General features: G+C 44.6%; 2 protein-coding genes and 1 long non-coding RNA gene across 4 annotated transcripts; 2 read left to right on the top strand and 1 right to left on the bottom strand.

Moving 5' to 3' along the window:
- Positions 1-8: 8 nt before the first annotated feature.
- phf6 (PHD finger protein 6) lies at positions 9-10,668 on the top strand. The gene is made up of 12 exons (XM_049027610.1): positions 9-121; positions 948-1,104; positions 3,648-3,802; positions 4,324-4,425; positions 4,870-5,003; positions 5,295-5,341; positions 6,049-6,212; positions 6,290-6,433; positions 6,531-6,635; positions 7,284-7,417; positions 9,238-9,376; positions 9,884-10,668. Exons 3-11 carry the CDS (start codon positions 3,662-3,664, stop codon positions 9,374-9,376), a joined length of 1,110 nt encoding a protein of 369 aa, XP_048883567.1. The 5' UTR covers positions 9-121; positions 948-1,104; positions 3,648-3,661; the 3' UTR covers positions 9,884-10,668.
- Positions 2,502-22,951, bottom strand: LOC125750186 (uncharacterized). Its single transcript, XR_007400303.1, has 7 exons — positions 22,731-22,951; positions 19,929-21,366; positions 6,516-6,715; positions 5,252-5,930; positions 4,848-5,146; positions 2,828-3,431; positions 2,502-2,668 (listed from the first exon to the last, which is right to left on the bottom strand). It is a non-coding gene; the product is annotated as an uncharacterized LOC125750186 (long non-coding RNA).
- Positions 11,649-17,980, top strand: hprt1 (hypoxanthine phosphoribosyltransferase 1). 2 transcript variants are annotated; one of them, XR_007400302.1, is made up of 9 exons: positions 11,649-11,789; positions 14,104-14,210; positions 14,885-15,068; positions 15,584-15,649; positions 15,911-15,928; positions 16,039-16,121; positions 16,692-16,778; positions 17,183-17,259; positions 17,537-17,980. XR_007400302.1 is itself a non-coding variant. In XM_049027612.1 (9 exons), exons 1-9 carry the CDS (start codon positions 11,706-11,708, stop codon positions 17,582-17,584), a joined length of 714 nt encoding a protein of 237 aa, XP_048883569.1. In that variant the 5' UTR covers positions 11,649-11,705; the 3' UTR covers positions 17,585-17,980. The 2 variants fall into 2 exon arrangements, 1 of the variants encoding a protein (XP_048883569.1); XM_049027612.1 differs by having other exon boundaries at positions 16,692-16,738.
- Positions 22,952-22,988: the final 37 nt, after the last annotated feature.

Below are 22,988 nucleotides of genomic sequence, written 5' to 3'. Positions count from 1 at the left end.
GACGTCTCTTCCAGCCAATCGCAGGCGACACCAAGCGCGCAGACAGTATTCAGGAAAGAAAACTGACAACGTACACATCATGTGTACACATCAAAATCACAAAACAAACGAAGATGTAAGGGTACGGGAAATATCCAATGATTTTCCTATGTATTCTCAAGATTTAAGAAAATCTAAATATTTATGTAAATACTAAAGACGATATCCCGTTATAGTTTAAAGCAGAATTTTATCTGAAGTGTTATCCGAGTTAATATATCAATGAAATGTTTGAACTTAATGTAAATCATCAGATGTGTCTTTTGATATAACTATACATTTTAAGTATGCATAAATAATTTTAATATATGCTCACAGACGCTTATGCACATTTTTATTTGACCATTAATTCGATTCACTTAATAAAAAATAATTTTAAAAAGTATTTAGACGGGTCCCTTTCTAAATAAGTAGAAAAATGTGTATGAACGATTCTACAGTAGTATATGTACTATTGTAAAGCATGTTATCATAGTAGTGTAACGATTTAAAAAAACCTGCCGAGATACCATCAGCAGTTTTATGTAGATTTTGTAAATCACAATATATTGACGGGCTTGGAATAATACTGGGCAAACATCCAGATATATCACATCAGCACCAATTTTTTTTTATAAAAACTCGTAATCTTTTATGCCGATCGACTGATCTCCTTTCGTTTTCAACATGTCGTAGGTTCTTCCGCCTGAAAGTACGTTTCCTGTTAATTCAAAAAAATACTTTACAACTTTTTTGTCTTAGGGAAAAATGCAACAGCGTATAATATTTCCTCCGTTAACAGCATTTACAAAAAAAATGATCACGCAGAGCTTTTGCACCGCGTTGTACCTTACGGGAAGAAGGCAGTGCGTATGCGTAAGGGGCGTGAATTTGGAGGATCTGGCAAACAAACGTGCTTTTTTTTGCAGTGCGCAACGTCATGCGAATGAGACGCAGTGGGGAAACGGAGAATCCGCAAGCGCTTCCATCGCTGTGGGAGGAAGCAAAAAAAACATCCGTACGCACTTTTCTAATACCATTTCCCCTCATCCGGCGGAGCGGCGTGACTGCGACCCACTGAGACGGGTAAGAGATATTCGTGCGTCGCTATTAAACTGGGAATATCACGGAGGATGGCGCCGACGGGAATAGCAGACGGACTTGTCCACAAAAAAGTGATCCCCCTCCTCCTCTGTTTTTCCCCCCGATGCGATCATGTACCCGTCGGTAGCGCATGGCGCGTCCACGTCCCGGGCGGGCAAATCGCCTGCGCCACGGCCGCTCGCTGAGGGCAAATGCGCCCGAATGAATGAGATGCGGCGCCCGCATCGCAAAACTCTCTTAGAAAACTCTCCGATTTTTTTTCCGCCACGGCCTCTTCTTTCTCCGGCCAGGGGCCTCGTGGGGTGTTCGCGTTAAACTGGAATCATTATTAAAACAAAACAAAAATAAAACAAACCACTGGATGCTCTTCTCGGGAGAGGCACACCCCCCTTTCTTGTAAGGAAAATTGACATTGAAAAAGAAAGGCGAGCGCAAAGCGACGCCGCGATTGAGCGCCCCGCCAAATGTGCGTTCCTGCTATGTTGTGAGCGCGCTTCTTGCGGACCCGCTCCGCCGTTTCGTGGGTCCATGTGGCATTAAAACACGCTTCCCCGGGGGACTTTTTGCTCTGCGCCTCCTTGTTTACTCCACTTGGCAGGCTGCTTTGCACGTTGCGCCGCCTTTCTGGTGGCGCTGCCGCGGACAGCTGCTAATGCTAAGCCAGGTCATGTTTATTCTTCCTGCGGCTGTGCTTAAGTGTGCTCACATCACATTCATGCCGTCATTTTGCGTCTAATAAACCTAATAATGATAACATCCATAGTTACAGATACGTTTTTATTTTACATTAATCCTTAGCTTGTTGAATTTGTGTTTTTGTTACTGTGACCAGCTAGCCAGCTATTTATATAAGCTATTTATTTTGTTCTAAAACATTTTCATATAATTCTCAATAATTATGACATTTTAGTTTTATTAATTATATTTTGCTTACAAGGCCTAATAATGTCAGTCGACGTGATATTTTGTCCCGTTCTTTTGAAATAATGTGATGTAGTTTCATCAGAATCTTTACAATAACTAACACTTGTTTAAAAACTTCACTTTACAAAAGTGTGTGTGTATATATATATATACATATATACACATATATGTTTTATTAATATCCCACGTGGAAGTCAGGCCCAACACAGTTTTACTAAAAAAACGTGTTTAAAATGCACTCCTGACACACAGGTCCCCAGCTAAACCCTGCTGGTGTGGTTCTCTGTCAGTGTGTCCTCTCTCCATGTCCCTCTGTTATGGGGCAGGTCTGGGCCTCTCCCAACATCCAGTAAAATAAAGACCTTTTTATACTGCTCCAGAGTTCATCCCTGATCTTTGCATAAATGCACCTAGTCTGCAACCTCGTTTTATATATATATATATATATATATATATATATATATATATTTCTAATTTCTACCAGAAACAACATCTGTCTCACTCATTGAGATGCGTGTCAGAGTTTAAAACACAAGACACATGTGTCCTCATGGTGGGTGTACCCCCCCCTCCACCTTCTCAGCTGGCCACCTTTCAGTCCCAGTCTCGGTCTTCCCAGTGCCTGTAATGTCACAGCAGAGACTTCAGAGATGACGCATTACATTGTCCTGATGGTTAGCAATACCTCAGATGACACCTGCCCCCCCCCCCCCCCAAAAAAAAAACAATGCCATGTTCTCAAACCCCTGTGGACTGTTCAGGGACGGGTGTGACACTCCACCTTAGACGGGAGGAATACAGACATCGCAGAACTCAAGCCGTCTGGTGGCTGTCAGTGCCTCTGCCTGGTGGCTGTCAGTGCCTCTGCCTGGTGGCTGTCAGTGCCTCTGCCTGGTGGCTGTCAGTGCCTCTGCCTGGTGGCTGTCAGTGCCTCTGCCTGGCACTTGAAATTTTAACTCAATAATTGAACTCACAAACAAATATAGAAATATTTTATCGGTAAGATTTTGCTGCACAGAAAACTTTCGCTAAGACATTATCTACTTTTTAAAAACTTCAACTTCTTCTGTGTGGGGGGTTGAAACACCTTCTGTCGAAAGAGAACGAAATGGTCATTTTGGTGGAGGTGACAGTTAGAGGATCCCCTCTTTTCACCTGCTGTCTTGATGCTCTCGGTGGTGAAGCCTTATGTGCTCAGTGCGCCAGTCTGAATGTAACCAGATTGGGGCGTATCGGCAGACGTGACCTCAGAATGCAGGATGTCAAAGGCTCAAATCCATCCATCCATCCATCTTCCGAAACTGCTTATCCTATTCAGGGTCGTGGGCAAGGCAGGGAACAACCCAGGATGGCGCGTCAGCCAGGCTCAAATCCAGGAGCTGCTGCTGTACCCCAGAGAAACACCAAACATCTGAGGCAGGGAAATATCTGCATTGCCAGGCAGGGCAGTTTCAGAAATGCACCAGGGTGCGTGTGGAAAAACTTCTGTAGTCATGGTAACAGCCCTGTAAGCTGTTTCGGACCAAGGCCTCTGCTAGGCTCATTGGTTAATAGGAAACAGACGGGGCTGATGATCTTCCTGCTCTCTGCCCCCCTCTCAGGACGGCGCTCGGTCATGTCTGGCTCGTCGGGGCCGAAGCGGGGTGCGTCCGCGCGGCTGCGGAAGTGCGCCTTCTGCAGGAGCAACCGGGACAAGGAATGCGGCCAGCTGCTAGTGTCGGACAACCAGAAGGTGGCAGCTCACCACAAGTGCATGGTGAGGGGAGGGGCGCTGCTGTGGTTGCGTGAGGAAGGTCTATAGTTTACTCTTCTGTCAGGCTGTAGAGCAGAGTCTCCAACTACAGCCCTGGAGAGCCAGAATCCAATGCAGTTTGCAGTCTTCCATCCTCAGACACACCTACTCAGCCTAGTAATTCGTTGATTAAGATGTGTTTGAGCAGGGAAATCTGCAAACTGTGTTGGATTCTGGCCCCCCAGGACCAGAATTGGGGAACCCTGCTGTAGAGATTGAGGCTGTGAAGATGAGGAGGATGAAGTCGCTAGTGCTTGGTCTTTCGATCTATGACTGTGTACGGAAGGTCATAGGTTCAAATCCCCTGGTTGCCAGAGTAATCATATCAGTGCTGCATCCATGAGCAAAGCCATTAACCCAGACTTGCTTCTGGGATCTGGCTGACCCTGCTGCCCCACCCTGAATATCCCTATTTATATATCACTTTGGAGAAATGAATCTGCTAAATAACTGGGAGTTAAATTAACAGCGGCCTTCCCCTCCAGCTCTTCTCTTCTGCCTTGGTCACCTCTCACTCAGAGAGCGAGAACATCGGGGGCTTCTCCGTGGAGGACGTCAAGAAGGAGATCAAGAGGGGCAACAAGCTGGTGAGTAGGGGGGCTCAGGTTCCGCCTCATCTTCTGCCTGCCTGCCTGCCTGCCTGCCTGCCTTTGGGTGGCGATGTTGTCCATTTACTTTTTTGTTGGGCTGGCTGTTGTGCCTGACGCTTGGGCCAGTTGCAGTACTGAATTGGAAGGTCCAGCAAATTCTGACAACCAGAATTTTCTCCTCTAGTAATGTTATCTTCTTCCATTTGTTTTAGTTTCTTCTTATTCTTTTTTCTGTATTTTATTTTTTTTCCCGTGGTTCTTATTTATATATGTACACCAGACACTATTATCTAGAATCGTTTGACCTTTATCTCGTGAGGCTGTTTAACTTGCACCATCAGCACGACAGATCAGTTGCCTCCGAGGGAATTGAACGGCCCGCGGTGTTTTGACAGCATGTCATGCCCCCTGCTGCCCACCTCCATTATCGTCCTCACGCAGATGTGTTCCTCCTGCCACCGCCCTGGTGCCACCATCGGCTGCGATGTGAAGACTTGCAGGAGAACGTACCACTTCTACTGCGCCCTGTGGGACAAGGCGCAGGTGAAGGAAAACCCATCACAGGGCATCTACCTGTAAGTGTTGCGCTCCCGGTGAGCCGTTTCCTCCCTCATACAGTTGTACTGGCCTCCCAGTAATCCCAGTGTCCTACCACTCAGCAGGTACATCACGGCAGAGCCTTTTCGGGTGGCTGCACACTTTGCCTTTAAGACATCGCCTTTAAGAAAACCCCAGTAGACAAGTGTTTTAGAAATACACGTTTGCCACACAGCAGCTGTGTGGAAGTGTGTTTAATATGGGGGGGGGTTTGTCTGTTTCTCACCTCATCTCCTCCCCGCTTTCCTCACGTTGTCTTTCCTCCGCAGTGTCTACTGTCGTAAGCACCGTGATGCCACACAGGACTCCAGTGAAGGTACCTGCATTAGCTGCGGCACCCCTGTTGAGCGCATATCATCAGTACCCCCCCCCCCAACAGGAGCTAAAGTTCTTAGTTAGAACAGGGATAAAGACCAAACATCTCCTTGTTTGGGGACTCTTTAAATCAGGTGTAACTTTGATTTGAACATTGGGGGGTGAGGTCAACATCCATTTATGATTATTCGGGGGGGGGGGGGGGGGTTGTATTACCCGGTTTTAATTATTGGAGAGGGTTACCACCCCCACCCCCTGCCCTATATAAAACACCAGGGTCTGGGGAATACAGTTAACTCTGAGATTAACAGCATTCGGGTCTATCCAAGTTACGAACGTGTGAAAGCCTGCAGTGTAGATGGGCGGAACATTGCGGCCAAGATTCTCCCAGTTAAAAATGTTAAATGTAGATGGATTCTGCCTAGACTTCGTTTTCAGCCAGAAATTATTGGTGTGTGGCTCAAGCAGTGTGATCGGAAGGTCACCGGTTCAAATCCCTGAGTCGGCAGAGTGAATTTCACCGTTGGGCTCCTGAGCGAGGCTGTCTGGCTCTGCTGTTTTTTGCAGCACGCTGCTTTGGAGAAAAACATCTGCAAAGAAAATTGCAGCATTAAATTCTGTCTCCTGTTTATGGTAGAAACGAGGTTGGTTCCATGGGGTTGAGTTCGAAAGTAACCAAAAGTGATTTTTTTTGCCCCGCCCCCCCAGACGAGCTTGCGGGTGCCGCCAACGACTCAGACTCATCTCCCCCAAGGGGCCGGGGCCGGGGGCGGTTAGAGAGGGGGCGGATCAAGGTGGGTGGCCACAGCCAGTCGGAAGACACCCGCTCGACCTCGTCGCACGGCGCAGACGACGCAGAGAGCACCACACACGTAAGAGCCCCCTGCGCCCCATGGATCTCCCCCCAGTGCCGAGTGTGTGTCCCTGAACGACTTTCCGTACCCCGCAGCGAGACCGCTCCCCTCTGCGTGGCAGCCTCGGTGACTCCGGCCTGCGCTGCGGATTCTGCCATGCCGGCGAGGACGAGAACGAGACCCGCGGCGTGCTGCACGTCGACAACGGCAAGAAGGTGGCAGCGCATTACAAGTGCATGGTTAGTCTGCCGGCCGCCTTGTTGCTAATGGTTGTGCACCCCCCCCCCCCCCACACACACACCTTCTCTTGACCAGGTTTACCTTTTCTTTACGCAGTTGTTTTCATCCGGGACCGTCCAGCTTACCACCACCTCGCGTGCTGAATTTGGGAACTTTGACGTCAAAACGGTCATCCAGGAGATCAAGAGGGGGAAGAGAATGGTAAGGGGCTGCTGGAACTTTCTACAGCAGCGTTTCCCAATTCAGTCCCAGAGAGGGTCCACTTTTTTGCCAGTAGGGACCTGGGAGGGAGCAAAAATGTGGACTGCTTGGCAGGGAGCTCGGAGGGAGCAAAAACATGGACTGACTATGGGTCCCCGAGGACTGGGTTAGGAAACACTGTTCTGGAGGATTGTCTAACTCGACGGTTCATTGAAGGATTCCGTGCTGGGTTAGAGTAAAGGCCTACATACATGCTACTCATACATGCTAGTGAGCGTGACAATACGGAAGCATAACTCTCACTCGTGGTGCTTTTTCCGGAGATGTTGTTTACATGACAAGAATTCTGAGTTTGGCTCAGTTATTTTTGTTGCATTGATTGCGTAGGTAGGGGTGTCTTGGTGGCTCAGTGGGTAGCACTATTGCTCCAAAATTTCAGGGCCTGGGGCCACAAATCTCCCTGCCTGTATGTGTGTGTGGTGTTTGCATCTTCTCCCTATGTTGCACAGAGTTTGGCAAATTGGTATCTCTAAATCGCCTATAATATGCGGCATTGTGTGCGTGTTGGTCAAAGGTTGGGTGACGGACCGTTCTGCTGGTTCTTCACTCCATGCATGTTGTCACCTTAATTGTCTCACTCCTTTACAGAAATGCACCCTGTGCAGCCAGCTGGGGGCCACCATTGGATGTGAGATTAAGGCCTGTGTGAAGACCTACCACTACCACTGTGGTGTAGAGGACAAGGCCAAGTATATAGAGAACATGGCCAGGGGCATCTACAAGTGAGTGCTGCAGGTCTGCGCGATGCCAGTCAGCATCACCATATATGTGTTCAGTTCAGTAACCGCTGGCATCTGTTAGGGCTGCACAATTAATCGTAAAAAAAAAAAAAAAAACGCGAGATCGCATAGAGGTGTGAGTCATTTCTAACTTACAACAGTTCTTCTGCATTGTATTACGTCAGCTGGATCAAAACAAGCGCTCCTACTTTTCCCCAGAGAGTGTTAAGCATCCCATAATTATGCTTTCCCAGTGCACCACGTACCTTACTTTCAGTACTTCAAAAAACTACCAAAAGTACGGTACTTCAAGGTGGTTTTCCACTGGCGTAAAAACCAGCATTGAATGACATCACAGAGTTGAAGTATTTTGTACTGAATTTGAAAAAATGGCTGTGGTATATTATAGGGCAGGATGAAGTGCGATATTAATACCAACATCTCATGTTGTGCTGTGCAATTCTTACTTTGCAGTCAGCTAGATTAAGATCAGGCTTTTTCTCACTTTCACTTCAGTATACAAACATAATAGTGAAGGGAGTTTAAGATTCACTAAAATATTTTTACCCTGTCACAGGAAAAAAAAATTATCAGGTTTTGCCATTTTAATTATTATTCCTTTTATAGATACTTATATTTTTAAAAATCAGTTTAGCTTACCTCCGCTGCTTTTGCATGAGCGCTGCATGCATTCTCTGAGACAGTCATAATCATTTTCATATTTGCTGTTTAAATCACTTCTAGATGGGTTTTTGTTTTAGAAATACCCTAATATTTATTGCAGCAAAATTACATTGCAATACTAAAAAATTTTACAATACCATGCTGTCCTAGTACATTCATTATACAAAATTTTTTTGCCATTCTGATCTCTGGTTCTGCTGGCTAGATTACAGTTAATGCTTGGGTCACTTCATTTGTCCATGCATCTATTATTATTACTATATTATTATTATTTTAAATTTATTTTACCGTTTATCATTGTTTTCTGAGTTCGCAACTGTTTTCAAGGTACCCAGAGTAACAAAAGAGCACCCCATTGGCACTTTCAGTATTGCTGTTTGGGTTACCCTAATTCAATGGCCAGTTGAGTGTTTCCTTTCTGCTGTCAGAAGTTGACCTGCTGGTCCTGGATCAGTCATATGTTTGGCGCAGTCAAACAAAAGTCATGTTTTGTTGTGTGTCCTTTTGCAGTTTTCCCTACAAAAAATTGCAAACTTACACTTTTGTGTGTTGCCCTACCCTTTCATAAAAATAAAAATGCTCTTTATATAAAATATATCTAGGCTCCTTATTTGACGGTTTCGCTCCCGTTACTAGTGGCTGTCTGCTTTTTCCCTGTTGATGTGATCACTCCTCCGGTTGGTGCTTCTTAAGATGTTCAGTCTAACAGCACGAGTTTGCTTATTTTGTCCTGAATGTAAAAACACTGAGGTCCATGACTTTATACTGCATATTTTTTGCATTACATATGAAAGAGTATTTTAAAACATGGAAACCTTAAACTGTTGTTTGTTGTCATTGTTCTTGAAAAGGTCATATTTTACGTATATATTTCTAAAGAAAGTGCCCCCCGTTGGAGTTTGACAGACTTGCTGTACATATCTTGCATTGTTTTGAAATTTGCAACTTTGTCTTAATGACCTGATATTTTTAACAACATTCACCAATCTGGCTGCAGCGCAGCATAATTCCATGCACTCTTGACTTGCTTGGGGCCAGTAGAATGATGGGAGAACTGAGATTCAACTCTGGGATTTCTGATAGAACTGGGATATGAGATCCATAGCTCTGTTCCATATCTCTGCTCTCCATGTGCCCAGGCTGTACTGCAAGAACCACAGCGGCAACGAGGAGCGGGACGAAGAAGACGAGGAGAGGGAGTCCCGCAGCCGAGAGAAGGCTGACATGGAGCGGGCCGGCAGCCGAGTCCCACCCCCACCGCAGGTCAATGGCAACTAGGTACAACCTGCAAGGGGGCTCCTGTCGCAACCTAGTTCTGCTGCCCCAGTGGCTCGTGGGAGTTCTACTTGCACAAAAATATTCTGAGGGCAGAACAAAAAATGAGTGGTTGAGAGATATCCAATCAGATGTCTTGGACCCACCTCCTCTATAATCTAATTGGTTATCTCTTTGAACCAATCGTTTTTCGTTCCCCCTCAGAACATTTTTCTGTAAGCAAAACTCCCATAAGCATCCCAGTGCTAACGACCTGCGTCTGGCACGTGCCATGGATAACTGACATGGAGTGAATGTATACGCCTTTGAAATTTGGTTCTGCATTCAGTGTCGGGGGCAATGCTAGAGATTCTGGGCCCAATGACAGCATATCATATTGAGCCCCCGACCCAAACCAATCCAATTATGTTTTGGGCTGCTTCGACAGCAGCTGGCTGTGACCATGGTCTGACATTTTGAGGATAAATATTGTACCACGTTAAGGGGCTTTTCTCCCCTCTCTTTTCACAGATGGCAGAGTAAGAAAACAAAAAGCATATGACACCCTGGGAACAAAAGGTGGAAAAGATGAGATATTTTTGTATGTGGTATGCTAGCAAAATATGGGGCCTGTTATTTCTCAGTTTGGGTTCGCCCCCCTACCCCCATGAGGATGCACAAGTTACCCACCTCCCCCCCCCACCCCACACACACAACTTTCCCTGCCCCAGACAGACTGTCAGACACGCTCATGCCCTCTCGCCCTTGCCATCTCCACCGACCTTTTTCTGTGCCCGGGAGCACCTCAGTGAGCTCGTTTCATACTTATTAAGAAGAGAGAGATCGGATAAACGGAGCCGCTTTGCAGATGAGGACTGGACGTGGGGAAACCGGAGGCTGGCGCGTCCAAGGGACGCCCCTCGGAGCCATTGATGTGGGCAAACCGCAGAGTCATTCTGCAGGTGACCAGACTGATTAGAGACATCGATTCTAACACTCCTGTGTTCCACACATTTCAGAAAAAGTCACACGACAACACCAGCCTTTATTTACGAAGAAACCAAGATCTTTCCTGGAGTCCATGATAAGGATGCTGCCTTTCTATGTTTTCTTCAAAATTACAAAATCAATTCTCGCACTCATTCTATTTTTTTTTTTTTTTTTTTTTTAGGAAGGTGTCCTTTTGTGAGATTTTTTTCCTCCCCTCTTGAACTGTGTATTATATTTTAATACTGTATTGCTATCATGATTGTAATTGAAAATATGTGGCTTTCTTTGTATTCAGAGTCAGGATTAAAAGACCTCTGGTAGCATGATCTTTGACTTGATCTTCATATTTTTAACTGCTGAATTTTCATTTTTCCCACCATGAGCTAGTTTGGTTGTTTACCGAATATACTAGAGACAACTCGAGAGAGCGCCTCTCATGTTTTGGTATAAAATCTCCTATAGAATGTCATTTTAAGTTGTGTATTTTGTCTTTTCCAATAGGGGGCAGTCTCTGCACAGCCTTGACCTTCACTTGTCAAGAATACTGAAATTATGGTTGAGGTATTGGTTTATACTGGTTATCTGTTTATACTGGTTATCTGTTAATGGCGGCACCTTTCAGCACATTATTAAAGAATCGATTAACGGGTGCGCTCTACACCACGTTTAAAAAGTGCTTATAATTTATAACTTGATCAACGTACGTAATCCATTTGCCTCCCGAGTGTGTAAAATCGGAAATATTGTGGTGCTGAAGCCCTGTCGCTTTCAAAGACAAGTTATACTAATTACTCTATTCTATTCAAATATCTGGAGTACAAACTGAAAATGTCAAGTTAAATTATACATTTCGATGGGGTGGGTTTTGGAAGCAAATACCATCGACACAATTATTCAACAACTCTGTCTTCATCTAAAGACAGTATGCGTTGGATTACTTTTTAAACGTTTTTATTTTATAGATGGAACTAAATATTTTACTTTATTCAGTTAATTGGTTACCGCGAATTTTGTTGTCATAAATTACCTTTAATGACCCCAAATTAAGGATAATTTTTTTGTAATGCAAGAAATTAAAATATATAATGGTATACATGCACACACACGGGGGGGTTTGATCTGTGCTCTAAAATACAGCATAACATATAACTTGTGTCCACCCATCATGTCAGCTGCACATGTTGACAGCGGGGTCCGCACTGCGTAATTGCACTCCGCCGTCACAAAGCTGGCCGCTGTCCGACGGTGGGCGGCGCTTCCCGGCTCGTCGTCCCCGATCCTGTGCCGCTACTCCGGCGCAGCGGTGACGGGAGTCTCATAGCAGCGGCACATCGTCAGTCCGAAGGGAAACTAAAACCGAAACATGTCCCGGTGGGACGTACAGTCGGCGGCCGTTACCGAGCAGCACACGGTCACCGACATGGCGACGGGCAGTCCCTGCATCGTGGTAAGTCTGCGTTCTGTTTTGCTATAAATAAGCCCTGTGTATGTCTGTGGGTATAAAGGAGACTCAGCAATCACCGGATCGGTTCCACTCATTTTTTCCCTGAATTTTTTTTATTATTATTCATTGCCACGACTGTTAAGTCGTTCAGAATGCGACCTACAATTTCTGGTTTCTGTGAACAAGTTGCAACAGAAAAATCTGCACCCGATTCGTCTATTGTTTAGACTAGTCATGTTCCATGTTTTGTTGTTATTATTTTTGTTGTTTAGATAAGGGGGCCGTGCTGAAATACGTGATAGAGACGTTTGGTATGACAAATCGTGGCTGCTGACTGAGTTCCCCGGCAACCGGGCGTTTCTGGAAAATAAACAATGAAAGCATGGGATGCTATACTGCAAGGGCACCACGGGGCCTGTGCCAGCGCGCCGCACAACAGGTCCTCGTATGTAACACGGATTTCATTCACATGTATATTTTTGGCGTATATAACCCACTTGCTATACTGTTCTTTTTTACCTATTTAAAATAGCACAAAATGGTGTCGGTCTATCTAGATATATACTGTAAAATGTCCGTGCTGTTACCCTTAAATGTGCATAGGGAATTTGGGGATATTCAGACTTTACCGTAAATTTATAACAATTCAATTTAACAATACATAAACCTATAAATGCTGCACAGTTCCCATGATTATCTTTAATTTTTAGTTTAGCCCGTTTCTGTCTTTACAGTTTGAGGTGTGTAGGGTCCTGTCAAAGAGAATAAAAGAATTTCTTTCCCTTATTCATCTGTGCAGACTAATAACTTCAGCAAAAAAACGACATCAAACGCACCGACGACCGCGGTCTACGTAATGTGACATGTGTAGATGCACTTCAATCAAAATGTCCTTTAATATTCTGTAGTTTCCTGATATTTAATACGCGGTTTAGAGAAACATCTTCTTAAATATATGAAGATTTTTAGTGCTGGGATGGAAACAAACATTTTCCGCCAGTTATAGGCGCCCTTTTCGCCCTCAGTACAACGTGAGATTTATTTACCACTTAATTATAAATTTCTTTCACTTCTGAGTCTTTCAGTCAAAACCTGAGCTGGTGCTCTTTTTCCAGTTAATTTTCCAGGGTGGAGTGACAGTAAACACGGGTCCACTGTAAAGTCGCAGACACTCGCGGACTCGATACGATCAGATAGCCGGAGCCCTGTGATCGCATCATGTGGAAGGAGGCGGTGCAGACCATAAATAAATTGATATCAAATATGTTTTTCCTTAATTAATGGGGGAGGGTGGGTGTGGCGCTTGACTGTGCGGGTCACGTTTTAAAAGCACCCGTTGAATCGGAGTGTGGACGTTTGACTGGCGTTATCGGCGGGATACATCGGTGTTACACCTTCGAGAAGCCTTCCTTAAAGAACACGGTTCGTTTCCTTGTGGATTGAGGTAATGGAAAATAAGGATTTTGTGGATTCTGTGATCTACCTGTACTTACATGCCTTTCGGCCTGTCATCGCTAATCATTATGGATCACTGTGAACATCACTGGATAAGTGGGTATTAAAATTAGATGGGTGGATGACAACTATGCTAAATTATTTTCATCCAGGTAATCCATACTAATTACCTGCCCCAGGTAAAGCCTTTCCAGTCCTGCCACGTTTCAGCCTTTGGAGCCTCTGGGCTTGGGCCGAGGCCTCCCTGTCATAATCTTAGCAAGGGATGTGCTTCATGATACAAGTCCTCAGGTTTTCAGGATTTGTTTTAAACAGCGTATTACGTGTGTGCAGGATGTGGCCTGGAAAGGGGCTGAGAGCCATGGACAGGGCAGTTTGCTATGAATAAGGGAGCAACTGGCATTAGGCTCTTTTCCATGACGGCCAGCTGAAACGCACACCGTCAGTGTGCTGAGTTGACTCCTTGAAAGAGGAACCACAGCTTGTGTGACCCAGAGTCATAAGAAAGACGGAAGGAAGGCAAATGTGTGCTAAGCCAGTTACGTGAATAACTGCAGTTCATAATAAGTATCCGTCTGTTTACTACTTTGTCTAGGTCAGAAGGTCTGGGCGCCTAGACATTCTTGTTCACTGGAATCATACATTTATATTTCCAATGAGGCAAATAACACAATAAAAACATATATAGTCGAGGAGTCAACAAGGGTTTAGTGCGGGTAGGCTGAGCTTCCAGTGAATGCCTGGTGTACTAATGTAAGCGGTATTGGAGTTACACAACATCTAACAAAGCAAGAAAAGGCTGTTATGAAAATAATCAAGTTCCTCAGCATCCGCGCTGGTGATGCCATTCTGTCCATTTTAGATCGGAGACGAAGAGCGGGGCTACGACCTGGACCTCTTCTGCATCCCCAAGCACTATGCCAGCGACCTAGAGCGTGTCTATATCCCACACGGCCTCATCCTGGACAGGTGGGTCCCTCACGCTGTGTGCTATGGCAAAGCTCTCCCCACTTCCTGGGTGACGCCCGTAGCGAATGAAAACCTTGCCCGTCATATTAGGGTCTGAATCAGAGGGTCACCTTTGAGGGAGCATGTTGGTGAGATAACATACCAGAAAATAAAAAATGGTTGAATAGACTAAGCCGGAAGAAAAAGAACAGGCTGTAAGTGTAGAAGCCTCCTGGTCAGGATGTGCTTCCAATGTACCTTTGAACAATAATACCCAAATGCCTTCAGTACACAATATTTTTCAGTACATCTGTCGTGCAGAGAGCAGATATCGCAGTGTTTTGAGAGTGGACCATGTGACTGAGACTGGACCTTGAAAGCTACAGGTGTTTATATCAAACAGCCAATGCAGGGATGGAAGGAGGAAGAATGGAGATTAGATGACCTTGCTCAGCCAGAACTGTGTGAGGTTATGATTAGTCGTGGTCCAGCTCTAAAGCTAAGCAGAAGTGGAGCTTGATGCTTGTATAGCTGTGCTTCAGAACCGTGGAGGGTGTCTGGAAATGACAGCTGGATCCAGAGCTGGACCTATGCATTCAAAAAACAAGGGCGGCCCTATTTTATCTGCAGATGTAACCCAACAACCTGCCCCAAGCTGACCACCTTATTTCAACCCCCGTCAAATGAACCTCTAGGACTGAGCGCCTGGCACGGGACATCATGCGTGACATGGGGGAGCACCACATCGTGGCTCTTTGTGTCCTGAAGGGGGGCTACAAGTTCTTTGCCGACTTGCTGGACTACATCAAGGCCCTGAACCGCAACAGCGACCGCTCTATCCCCATGACGGTGGACTTCATCCGGCTCAAGAGCTACTGCGTGAGACTTACCCCCCTCTCTGCCCTCGCGATGGACCAGTCCATTTTACACGTTACTGGTTGCGTGTAGTTGAAACTTTCAGCGCCATTACAACACTGGAAAAATGGAAGTCAAGGACAACATTATAGTTACCCAAGTAATTACACTGAACGTTTTGTCATTTTGATTAGAGGGCGCCACAATATTTTAATTATCTTCATAGGCTTAGTTTGAAATATATAAAACTAATATTTATGCTTCAGCAATAATGTATATTGCCATTTAGAACAGTTTGTAAAATTCAGTAACAATATTTTAATATGAAGGGTATATGTCTGTAGAAAAACAGCTTGACTCTCTAGGTTTGTTTTGCAGTTGTCTAATTCAATTAAATTTGCATCTACCTGACCTTCCTGGCCCAATCAGGTTCTTGCAAGATGAGCACAGACAGAGTATTTGTTTAATTTAGATCAGCAATGCTTCAGCTCAGACCCGTCCTGATGGTTTTCCTTCCTCCCCATTTCTCTCCTATGCAGAATGACCAATCAACAGGGGAAATCAAGGTCATCGGTGGGGACGACCTGTCCACACTCACAGGAAAGGTACGTGCCACTTTCAGAGGATTTGAATAAGCAAATGTTTGGTTGTGGTTATTTCACAGAAATTCAGTCTCCAGGCCCTGAATCAATGTTGCCTCAAAGCATCCATTTACTGAAAATGGGTGTTACCATGGGCATCAATTACCCCCCCTACAGATAATCACAAAATCAGAGACCTCAAACCATTAGGCATTACTCTTGCTATTATATTGATCGATGCGTCTGACTTATTCTCTCTCTCTCTCCTTTGTAATCTGGATGCAGAACGTCTTGATAGTGGAGGTAAGCCTGTAGGAGCTGTAGGAGTCCCGTCTTTATTCCATTTCCTTCTGGACTAAGCCTGGCTCTCAGAGGTCCTCTCAGATGCTATCTTCCTGTCCCTTTTTTCCCAGGACATCATCGATACAGGAAAGACCATGAAAACCCTGTTGCAGCTCCTCAAACAGTACAATCCGAAAATGGTCAAAGTGGTCAGGTGAGGCAGTGGGGAGACACCTGGCACAGAGGCCCGGGCTGGTCTGGTCTGGTCTGGTCCAGTTCAGCACATTTTACTGCTGCACAGGATCTTTCGTTCCCTTGGTAGAGCTTTTTTTGTCTAGTGGTATTTTGAAATGTTACAGGCAGAACTGAAACAAAATGAGTAATGAGTAAATGTGTAAGGTCACATTAACACACAGAATTAATTTCCCACGAAGGCAGAAGTAACTGCAATTCCCAGCACTAGGGGGTGCAGTGGCTAAAGAGCTGTTAAAATCTCAGGACGGAAGCTGAAGTTATGAGGTATTCCTAAGGATATCGAGCGTGAAATTGTGAGCACTGATTTCATGAGTGCTCACGATGCAAATGAATAAGAGGCAGCACTGCACTAGATGGCGACCCCGATGCCCTCAGGTCGGCAGCCTGCGGCAGGCTCACCTCAGTCCCGTCTTCTTAAAGCCGGGTGTTTGGCCAGGTTCACTGCGTCCCCTGCTGCTGTTCTCCGCACTGAGCTCCCTGCACCCTTCCCCCACCCCCCCACTCAGGTTCCCGTCTCCCTTCTCCACAGCCTGTTGGTGAAGCGGACAGAGAGGAGCGTGGGCTACCGGCCGGACTGTGAGTACGCGGCACGCCAGACAGCCCTCTGGAGGGACCGGTGAGGTCCTCATGGTGTGGTTTCCCAAGCTGTGCCCGCGACTCGACTTCGTGTTTTTACGAGGTCACGATGAACGCTGCGGCTTCTGTTTGGCATCCTTAAGACACGCAGTTGGCTACGAACCGAAGGGTCTTATAAGTCCAAAGTACAGTGTCTGCCATACTAACCCTCCATCATCATAACGGACTCTGGCATATCAGAGATACCAAGGAAACAAAGAATTTGTAGGCTGGAATGTGCCCTGACAAAATGGATGACTGGGAAACACCCACTATTCAACATTTAGTGATGAAATCGTAAAGTTACTGACAAAGCTAGTTTCACAAAATGACCACAAGGTGGTGCTGTTGCTTTTTTGAAATTTGAGTGCAGTTCTCGTTTGACAAAACTTTTCTCCCCATCAGTTATAGGATTTGAGGTACCCGACATATTTGTGGTGGGGTATGCGTTAGACTACAATGAGTACTTCAGAGATTTAAATGTAAGTACAGAGATGCCATAACACGCTTTGATATACAACTTTATTTGCCATTTTCATAAACTGGAATATTGCCTTTCACCTGTAACATTAGACCGAAGTACAAACTATTTCAACAGCAGGGGGTGCTAATCTTAAAATGAGGACAAGATATACCAAACTATATTTCAGAGATTTGCAGAATTGGACTCCACAGTTACCTGTAGACTTATATGCTTGTAACTCATGCACTACATCTACATAGATGGAAATGATCGAATTTGACCTTCATATCTTACAGCACATCTGTGTCATCAGCGAGAAGGGGAAGGAGAAGTACAAGGAGTGAAGCCGTCCTCTTCAGTGGCATCTCCACCAAACGCCATCATTCACAGTTTGCTTTAATAGAAAATAAATTAAACGCCTAAGTAGGACGATAGCAGGTTCCGCAGAGTACCGGGCAACACACTCACACCGCGACCTGACGGCTGAACTGAAAATGGCCTGTTTTGTACTTTCCACCCCATGGCCACCAAAGCCTGGAATCACCTTGGAGATGGCAGGAGGCCAGGGGGAGGGGGGGTCTCCTCGTGTAATAAGCAGGACAGCAGTGCTCCATGTCTATCACTGTCACTGGAGTAGATGGCCCATGCAGATGAATATGAATGCAGTAAATCACAATGTAAATCAGTGCCTGAGCCATGTGATCAGACACTGAGATACTGCAAACTTTGCTGTGTATTTTTTTTCCTTCAAAAATGTTTTTTCCTTCTAAAACTTCCACAATCACTTTCATTTCTGTCTGAAATCTATTTGAAGTGGTGTGAGCCTCACGTCCGATTATGGACTGTAAATACAATACGCCAATAAGCTCCAGAGCTGTCTAGGCCTAGAGCAGCAGAAATCTTCCCGTAGGTGTGTTGTTCTGCTGTATGATCTGATGCGATTCAGCCTAGACACAGGAAGTCAGCTCACCACCCACAACCAAGAAATCGAAAAAATGGTACCCACCGGTGGGGGGGGGGCAGGCAACTTCCTGTCCATGTCCGGCACATGTCTGGGTGGATTTAGCCAGCTGTCCGTTTTAACATGCGTGTCCACGAAAGATAGCAGACACTGGAGTGCCTTAACGTCACGGCAACACAAAACACACGTGTTTATGCAGCGAACCTGACTCTCTAAGAATTTTTTTTTTTTTTTTAGGAAATGCTTTTTTAAAACTTTTTTTTTGAAATTCAAGCAAAGATATGAAATTAAATTATTAAGAATTATTAATATTGCTCTGTACATTTTCTGGATTGCGGTGGGGGGGGACATAGCATAGATGCTAATCTGAGATTGCTGGACCTTGTATCCACTTTGATGAGCAAGCACACGTGTGTGGGTTGATGTTCATAAGCTTTTTGTTAAAATACGTCACCTTATTCTGGGTAAGTAAATTGTGTGTACCACATGACAGTTCGTATGTAGTCCAAAGATGTAGATGATGTTTGCAAGGATAGCACTTTTTTTGTCAAAAGCTGTGTGAAAATTTTCAGTTCTAGGGGTAAAGGAAATGTAGCATGTTTTACCTCAAGGTAACTGGCTTGGGGCTTCCTTTTAGACACTGAATTATATGTCCTCCATTTCTCCTGCAGGGGGCGCCGGTGCTCTCATGCCTGTCCCCAAGTCTATCAAACTTCCTGTTTTTTCCACTCATCAACACAGCAACAGCAATGTACTCTTTACAATATGTGTACTGCTGTTAACATATGTTTGTGCTGGACCATGGCACCTCAATAAATATTTAATTTTAAAAAAAATTCAGAGCAACTTTATTCTTATCGTGTCTCATCCATACACCACTAGACTGCCTGCATGACCCTGAAAATATGAACACACTCTTATCAGGATGTATCAGGCTTGCAGTTCCAACACTTTATTCACACATAAACAAGAATGATTCTGGCACCAGTCCAACTAGCAGCCTGTTGTTGTTGAAATGGTCCTTACTGGAGCAGAACACTAACTACTGGATGCTCGTCAGAAGTCAGCTCCAGTATTTACGTGCTGCTACTGTACGGTCCACAAATGCGCATCCATGTCACGCAGGAGGACAGAGGGGTGGGCGGACAGACACTGGAACCCGAGTGGCAGCTCCTCGTGGCCTGCATCTCCATGCCACAGCAAACCACGACGTGCTGCTACGCAGGCCTCCAGCCACCGTGTGGAGTACCTCCGCGGCTGGACGACCCAGCATGAATACTGAGATCACACATCTATTCTCCTTCATTATAAACCTTAATGACTTCCAGTTTGACAAGTTTCATTGAGTATTGCTCTTATGAATTTGTTGCTATGATTTATCAAGTTGTACATTTTTATCGACATTTTAGCTTTGTAAGTCTTTATTAAAGAATGCAATGTTTCTCTACAAAAAGTATTTTTAATTTCACACTGGTATGCTTGTTCAGTGTTTCCGTATCTTTTGGTTGGACATTCATAACTATTCTGCATCTAGATGTGCTTGTTTATTCACCAAGGACAAGTTCAGACTCCATATTAAACCAAAGCATGATTAAACAGATAAAGCTAGTCTGACTGCAGTAAGTTCCCTGCCCATGCCAGTAATAAACTGCTCGGTCATATGCACAACATGGGCACAAATGGAAAAAATGTTTATGAATTTGTAGAAGAGAGCCAGATAGCCTCACCCTCAGGCCTCCGTGATGTGGGTCACCTGCAGTTTGAGCCTGGACAGTTACGGGAAACAAGTGCAGTCTCAGTCGCACTTAGGCTTCTCTTTTTGTCACTCAGCTTTACAGTCGACTGTGAAAAACTTCCCTTTTTCTTATTTTGTAAAACGCCCAGCACTTACAGGCAAAGCCGAGAAGTTCTCCATTTCAAGAAGAAAAAAAAAAACAACAGAGGTAATGTGTTCACACTGCCACGCCACAAAATATGGGTCACGCATCAGTGTCACCTTACAAAGCTTGAGTAATTGAGTCTCCTTAATGTGTGAGGGATGAACAACCTTAAGTCCCAGTCCAGGAGCTTTGTTATGTACCAAATCCCGGTGACAGTGGTCGGTGTACGTTGGGTCTCATTTCAGCTCAACTCTTCTTGAGTTTTAAAAAAAGTACATCTGCAGAAATCTGCATTTGACCAAATAAGAGGAATGAAAACCTATTGCTACTATTCAATAAAGAAATTTTAATACCATTTAATAATAAGAATAAATTTGATCAAATAAATACGACCCATTTACACCCTTGCGCACAGTGTGGCAGGTTACCAGCGCTGTTTAGCTCAATTCCGTTCCCCCCTAAGGGAAATGCCGTCAGATTGTCACTGCTCATCAGCTGGGTGATCCTCTGATATCATCAATCCAAGCGTGTCTTACATGACATTATATCATCATCTTGGAAATAGATCCACTAGTAAATATCAATAATTACAGATTGTCGAAAGTGTTAAGGCTAAATGCCATTAACACTAAGAACGTTTGCTGGAAGCTTCCAGCCTCCATCCAAAACCGCAAATTACAAGCTAGTTGCTGCACCGTCACCCCACCTCCCTATCTGAACCCCACGCATGTCCTGTTGGGTGGGCACTCAGCCTGCCTGTAACTGTCATGAAACCCCCCCGATACGCATCCATCTTGGAGTAAAAGCCAAATTCACACACCTCATTAAGCATCCGCCTGTAATAAAACACAACCTTTCACACGCTTAAAAATATAACTTTTGCATTACTGTTTCAGGACGTGAAACATTTATAATTTCAGTTACACGGATGCAGCTGCAATTTCCCCACTGAATCTTTATTTCCACGCACTTCTGACTTTCACCAGCACACTGAAGTTTACCAGTAACGTTTTTCATCCTTTAACAGCTTCGGTGCGCATTTGCAAAATTTTGGGAAACTCTGGCTGGGCACAACTGTTTTGGCAAGGTTTGGTGCATCATGCTCGCGCGGTCAAGTTTCAGAGGACGAGGGTGGATAGGAGTGCGGGGGTCGAGGGCTCCCCTACAGGTCAGTGGAGGAAAAGCAGGAGTGGGTTGAAACGGCAATTACGATACGAAGTAGGCCTTACCTTCGTTGCAGGCCTCAACTTGTCTGCTCAGCACTCCTCTCATTTGTCAACGGTGGCTATTAAAGCGTAAACAAAAAGTCAAAAAGTTCAATGGGTTCAAATTAATGAAAGGCTATTTCCTTTTATCCACTTTGATAGAGAGTTATTCACTGAAGCCGTGAAATTTCTAAACTAACTAAATATATATATATGGAATTTCGACGCTTCTGATGGTGACGTTTAGTTCACTTCAAGAGTTCAGAACAAAACGAATTTTAAAATAATTTCGGATACCCGGTAAAAGCAGGGCCCATGCATTTAAAAAGCAGAAGGGGGAAATAGAGGCTTGGCGACCTTGAGCATACGCGCAAAGGCGTGACAAGCTGCCCGGCTCGCAACATGACGGGACAGATCCCTGATCCCAAATGGCACTTCGTACTCTAAATATCGCCCCTTCTACTTTTCGCCCACTCAGCACTTAGGCACAATCATGGAAAATGACATAAGTTCCTCCTCCCTTTCCTCTGCGCCCCAATGTACAACCAAATGTTTATTTTGTGCGAATCGTACGACACGTCGCGATTTCATATATCACGTTATACATTTCGTGACAACTCAATGGGAAAAGCTGAATGACTTTCCCCCGAATAGATAAATCTATTACATAGCTAATTCTGCGTTAAGGACATAACTCATAGCAATTTCATGCAAATTGACTCAATAAAAAAGTACCAATAAAACCAAAATGACATACTAGTTTTAAAGTACACGGGGTTAATTATCTGCACGTATTTTGCATACAAGGTACACATTTCCCTAAAGTATTTAACGTGTCACCTGATAAAAGTAAGATAAAGCGGAATTATCCAAGCCCACGTACATATAATCGTCACAGATGCGTTAAAACGTTTCTTAAATACTTTAACTTAAAATTTACTTAAGCAAATGTTTATTTGTGTCTTGGATTAAATGCCCGATTCTTTACAAAGGCTTATGTTTTTGCGAAACCAGCCGAAAATACAAGAGAAAAACGTTTTGAAAGCTAGTTCCTCCTTGGTTTACAGTCGTTTCGCTGTTAATAAACGCGATCCAAGCTGCAATTCAAATAAAATATCATCAACAATATCCGAAGCGCTAAACTGCCCTTTATGTGTACGATCAAACTTATTTTAAAACTTTTATTACAATGCGCACCGTTGTCCGACGCTCTCCGGTTTAATTCAATTCCCTTTAAAAAACATTAAAGGCACCGTGTAAACGGATAAGATACTACAAAATAAGCGACCAAGGCGTAACCAGTAGAGTAAAGGAGTCACGAAATACAATAACTATTTTTGGGATCTCATAATCATTGAAATTGTTGGAAGAAGTGAATAGAGTGAGAACCACCGAAGGGAGAAAAAAAAACATGAAAAATAATTCCTAAAAAATCCGAACTTACCTCCAGTCCAATCGAAAATGGCGCCGAAACGTAAAAAAAACGTCTTAGATTTCATTGTAGGGTCTCTTGCAAAGCTTTGTGGGAGCATGAGCCAAACGACGCTCCCTCGCCTCGCTTAGGGACAGTGTTGCAATCCCCTTACCGTGACACAATATGGTGCTTATTATTAATAACCTGTTTGGTGCATTTTGTCAACTCCATGTATATTGCTTTTGTATCAACATAACACCAAATTTAGCTCGACAACATGGGCTGTCC

The sequence above is a fragment of the Brienomyrus brachyistius genome, chromosome 10 (genome assembly GCF_023856365.1).
Source record: "Brienomyrus brachyistius isolate T26 chromosome 10, BBRACH_0.4, whole genome shotgun sequence".
Lineage (NCBI taxonomy): Eukaryota > Metazoa > Chordata > Actinopteri > Osteoglossiformes > Mormyridae > Brienomyrus > Brienomyrus brachyistius.
Note: the sequence above shows the minus strand (reverse complement) of the source record. Positions and strands in the feature narration are given on the sequence as shown.

What these genes read in the sequence shown, in the direction of transcription:
- phf6 (XM_049027610.1), top strand. Translation starts at nt 3,662, where the DNA reads ATGTCTGGCTCGTCGGGGCCGAAGCGGGGTGCGTCCGCGCGGCTGCGG. An exon ending in CACACAGGACTCCAGTGAAG is followed by an intron (nt 5,342 to 6,048) that starts GTACCTGCATTA and finishes CCGCCCCCCCAG; the next exon opens with ACGAGCTTGCGGGTGCCGCC. An exon ending in CAGCGCATTACAAGTGCATG is followed by an intron (nt 6,434 to 6,530) that starts GTTAGTCTGCCG and finishes TTCTTTACGCAG; the next exon opens with TTGTTTTCATCCGGGACCGT.
- hprt1 (XM_049027612.1), top strand. Translation starts at nt 11,706, where the DNA reads ATGTCCCGGTGGGACGTACAGTCGGCGGCCGTTACCGAGCAGCACACG. An exon ending in CGGGCAGTCCCTGCATCGTG is followed by an intron (nt 11,790 to 14,103) that starts GTAAGTCTGCGT and finishes TGTCCATTTTAG; the next exon opens with ATCGGAGACGAAGAGCGGGG. An exon ending in CGTGGGCTACCGGCCGGACT is followed by an intron (nt 16,739 to 17,182) that starts GTGAGTACGCGG and finishes TCTCCCCATCAG; the next exon opens with TTATAGGATTTGAGGTACCC.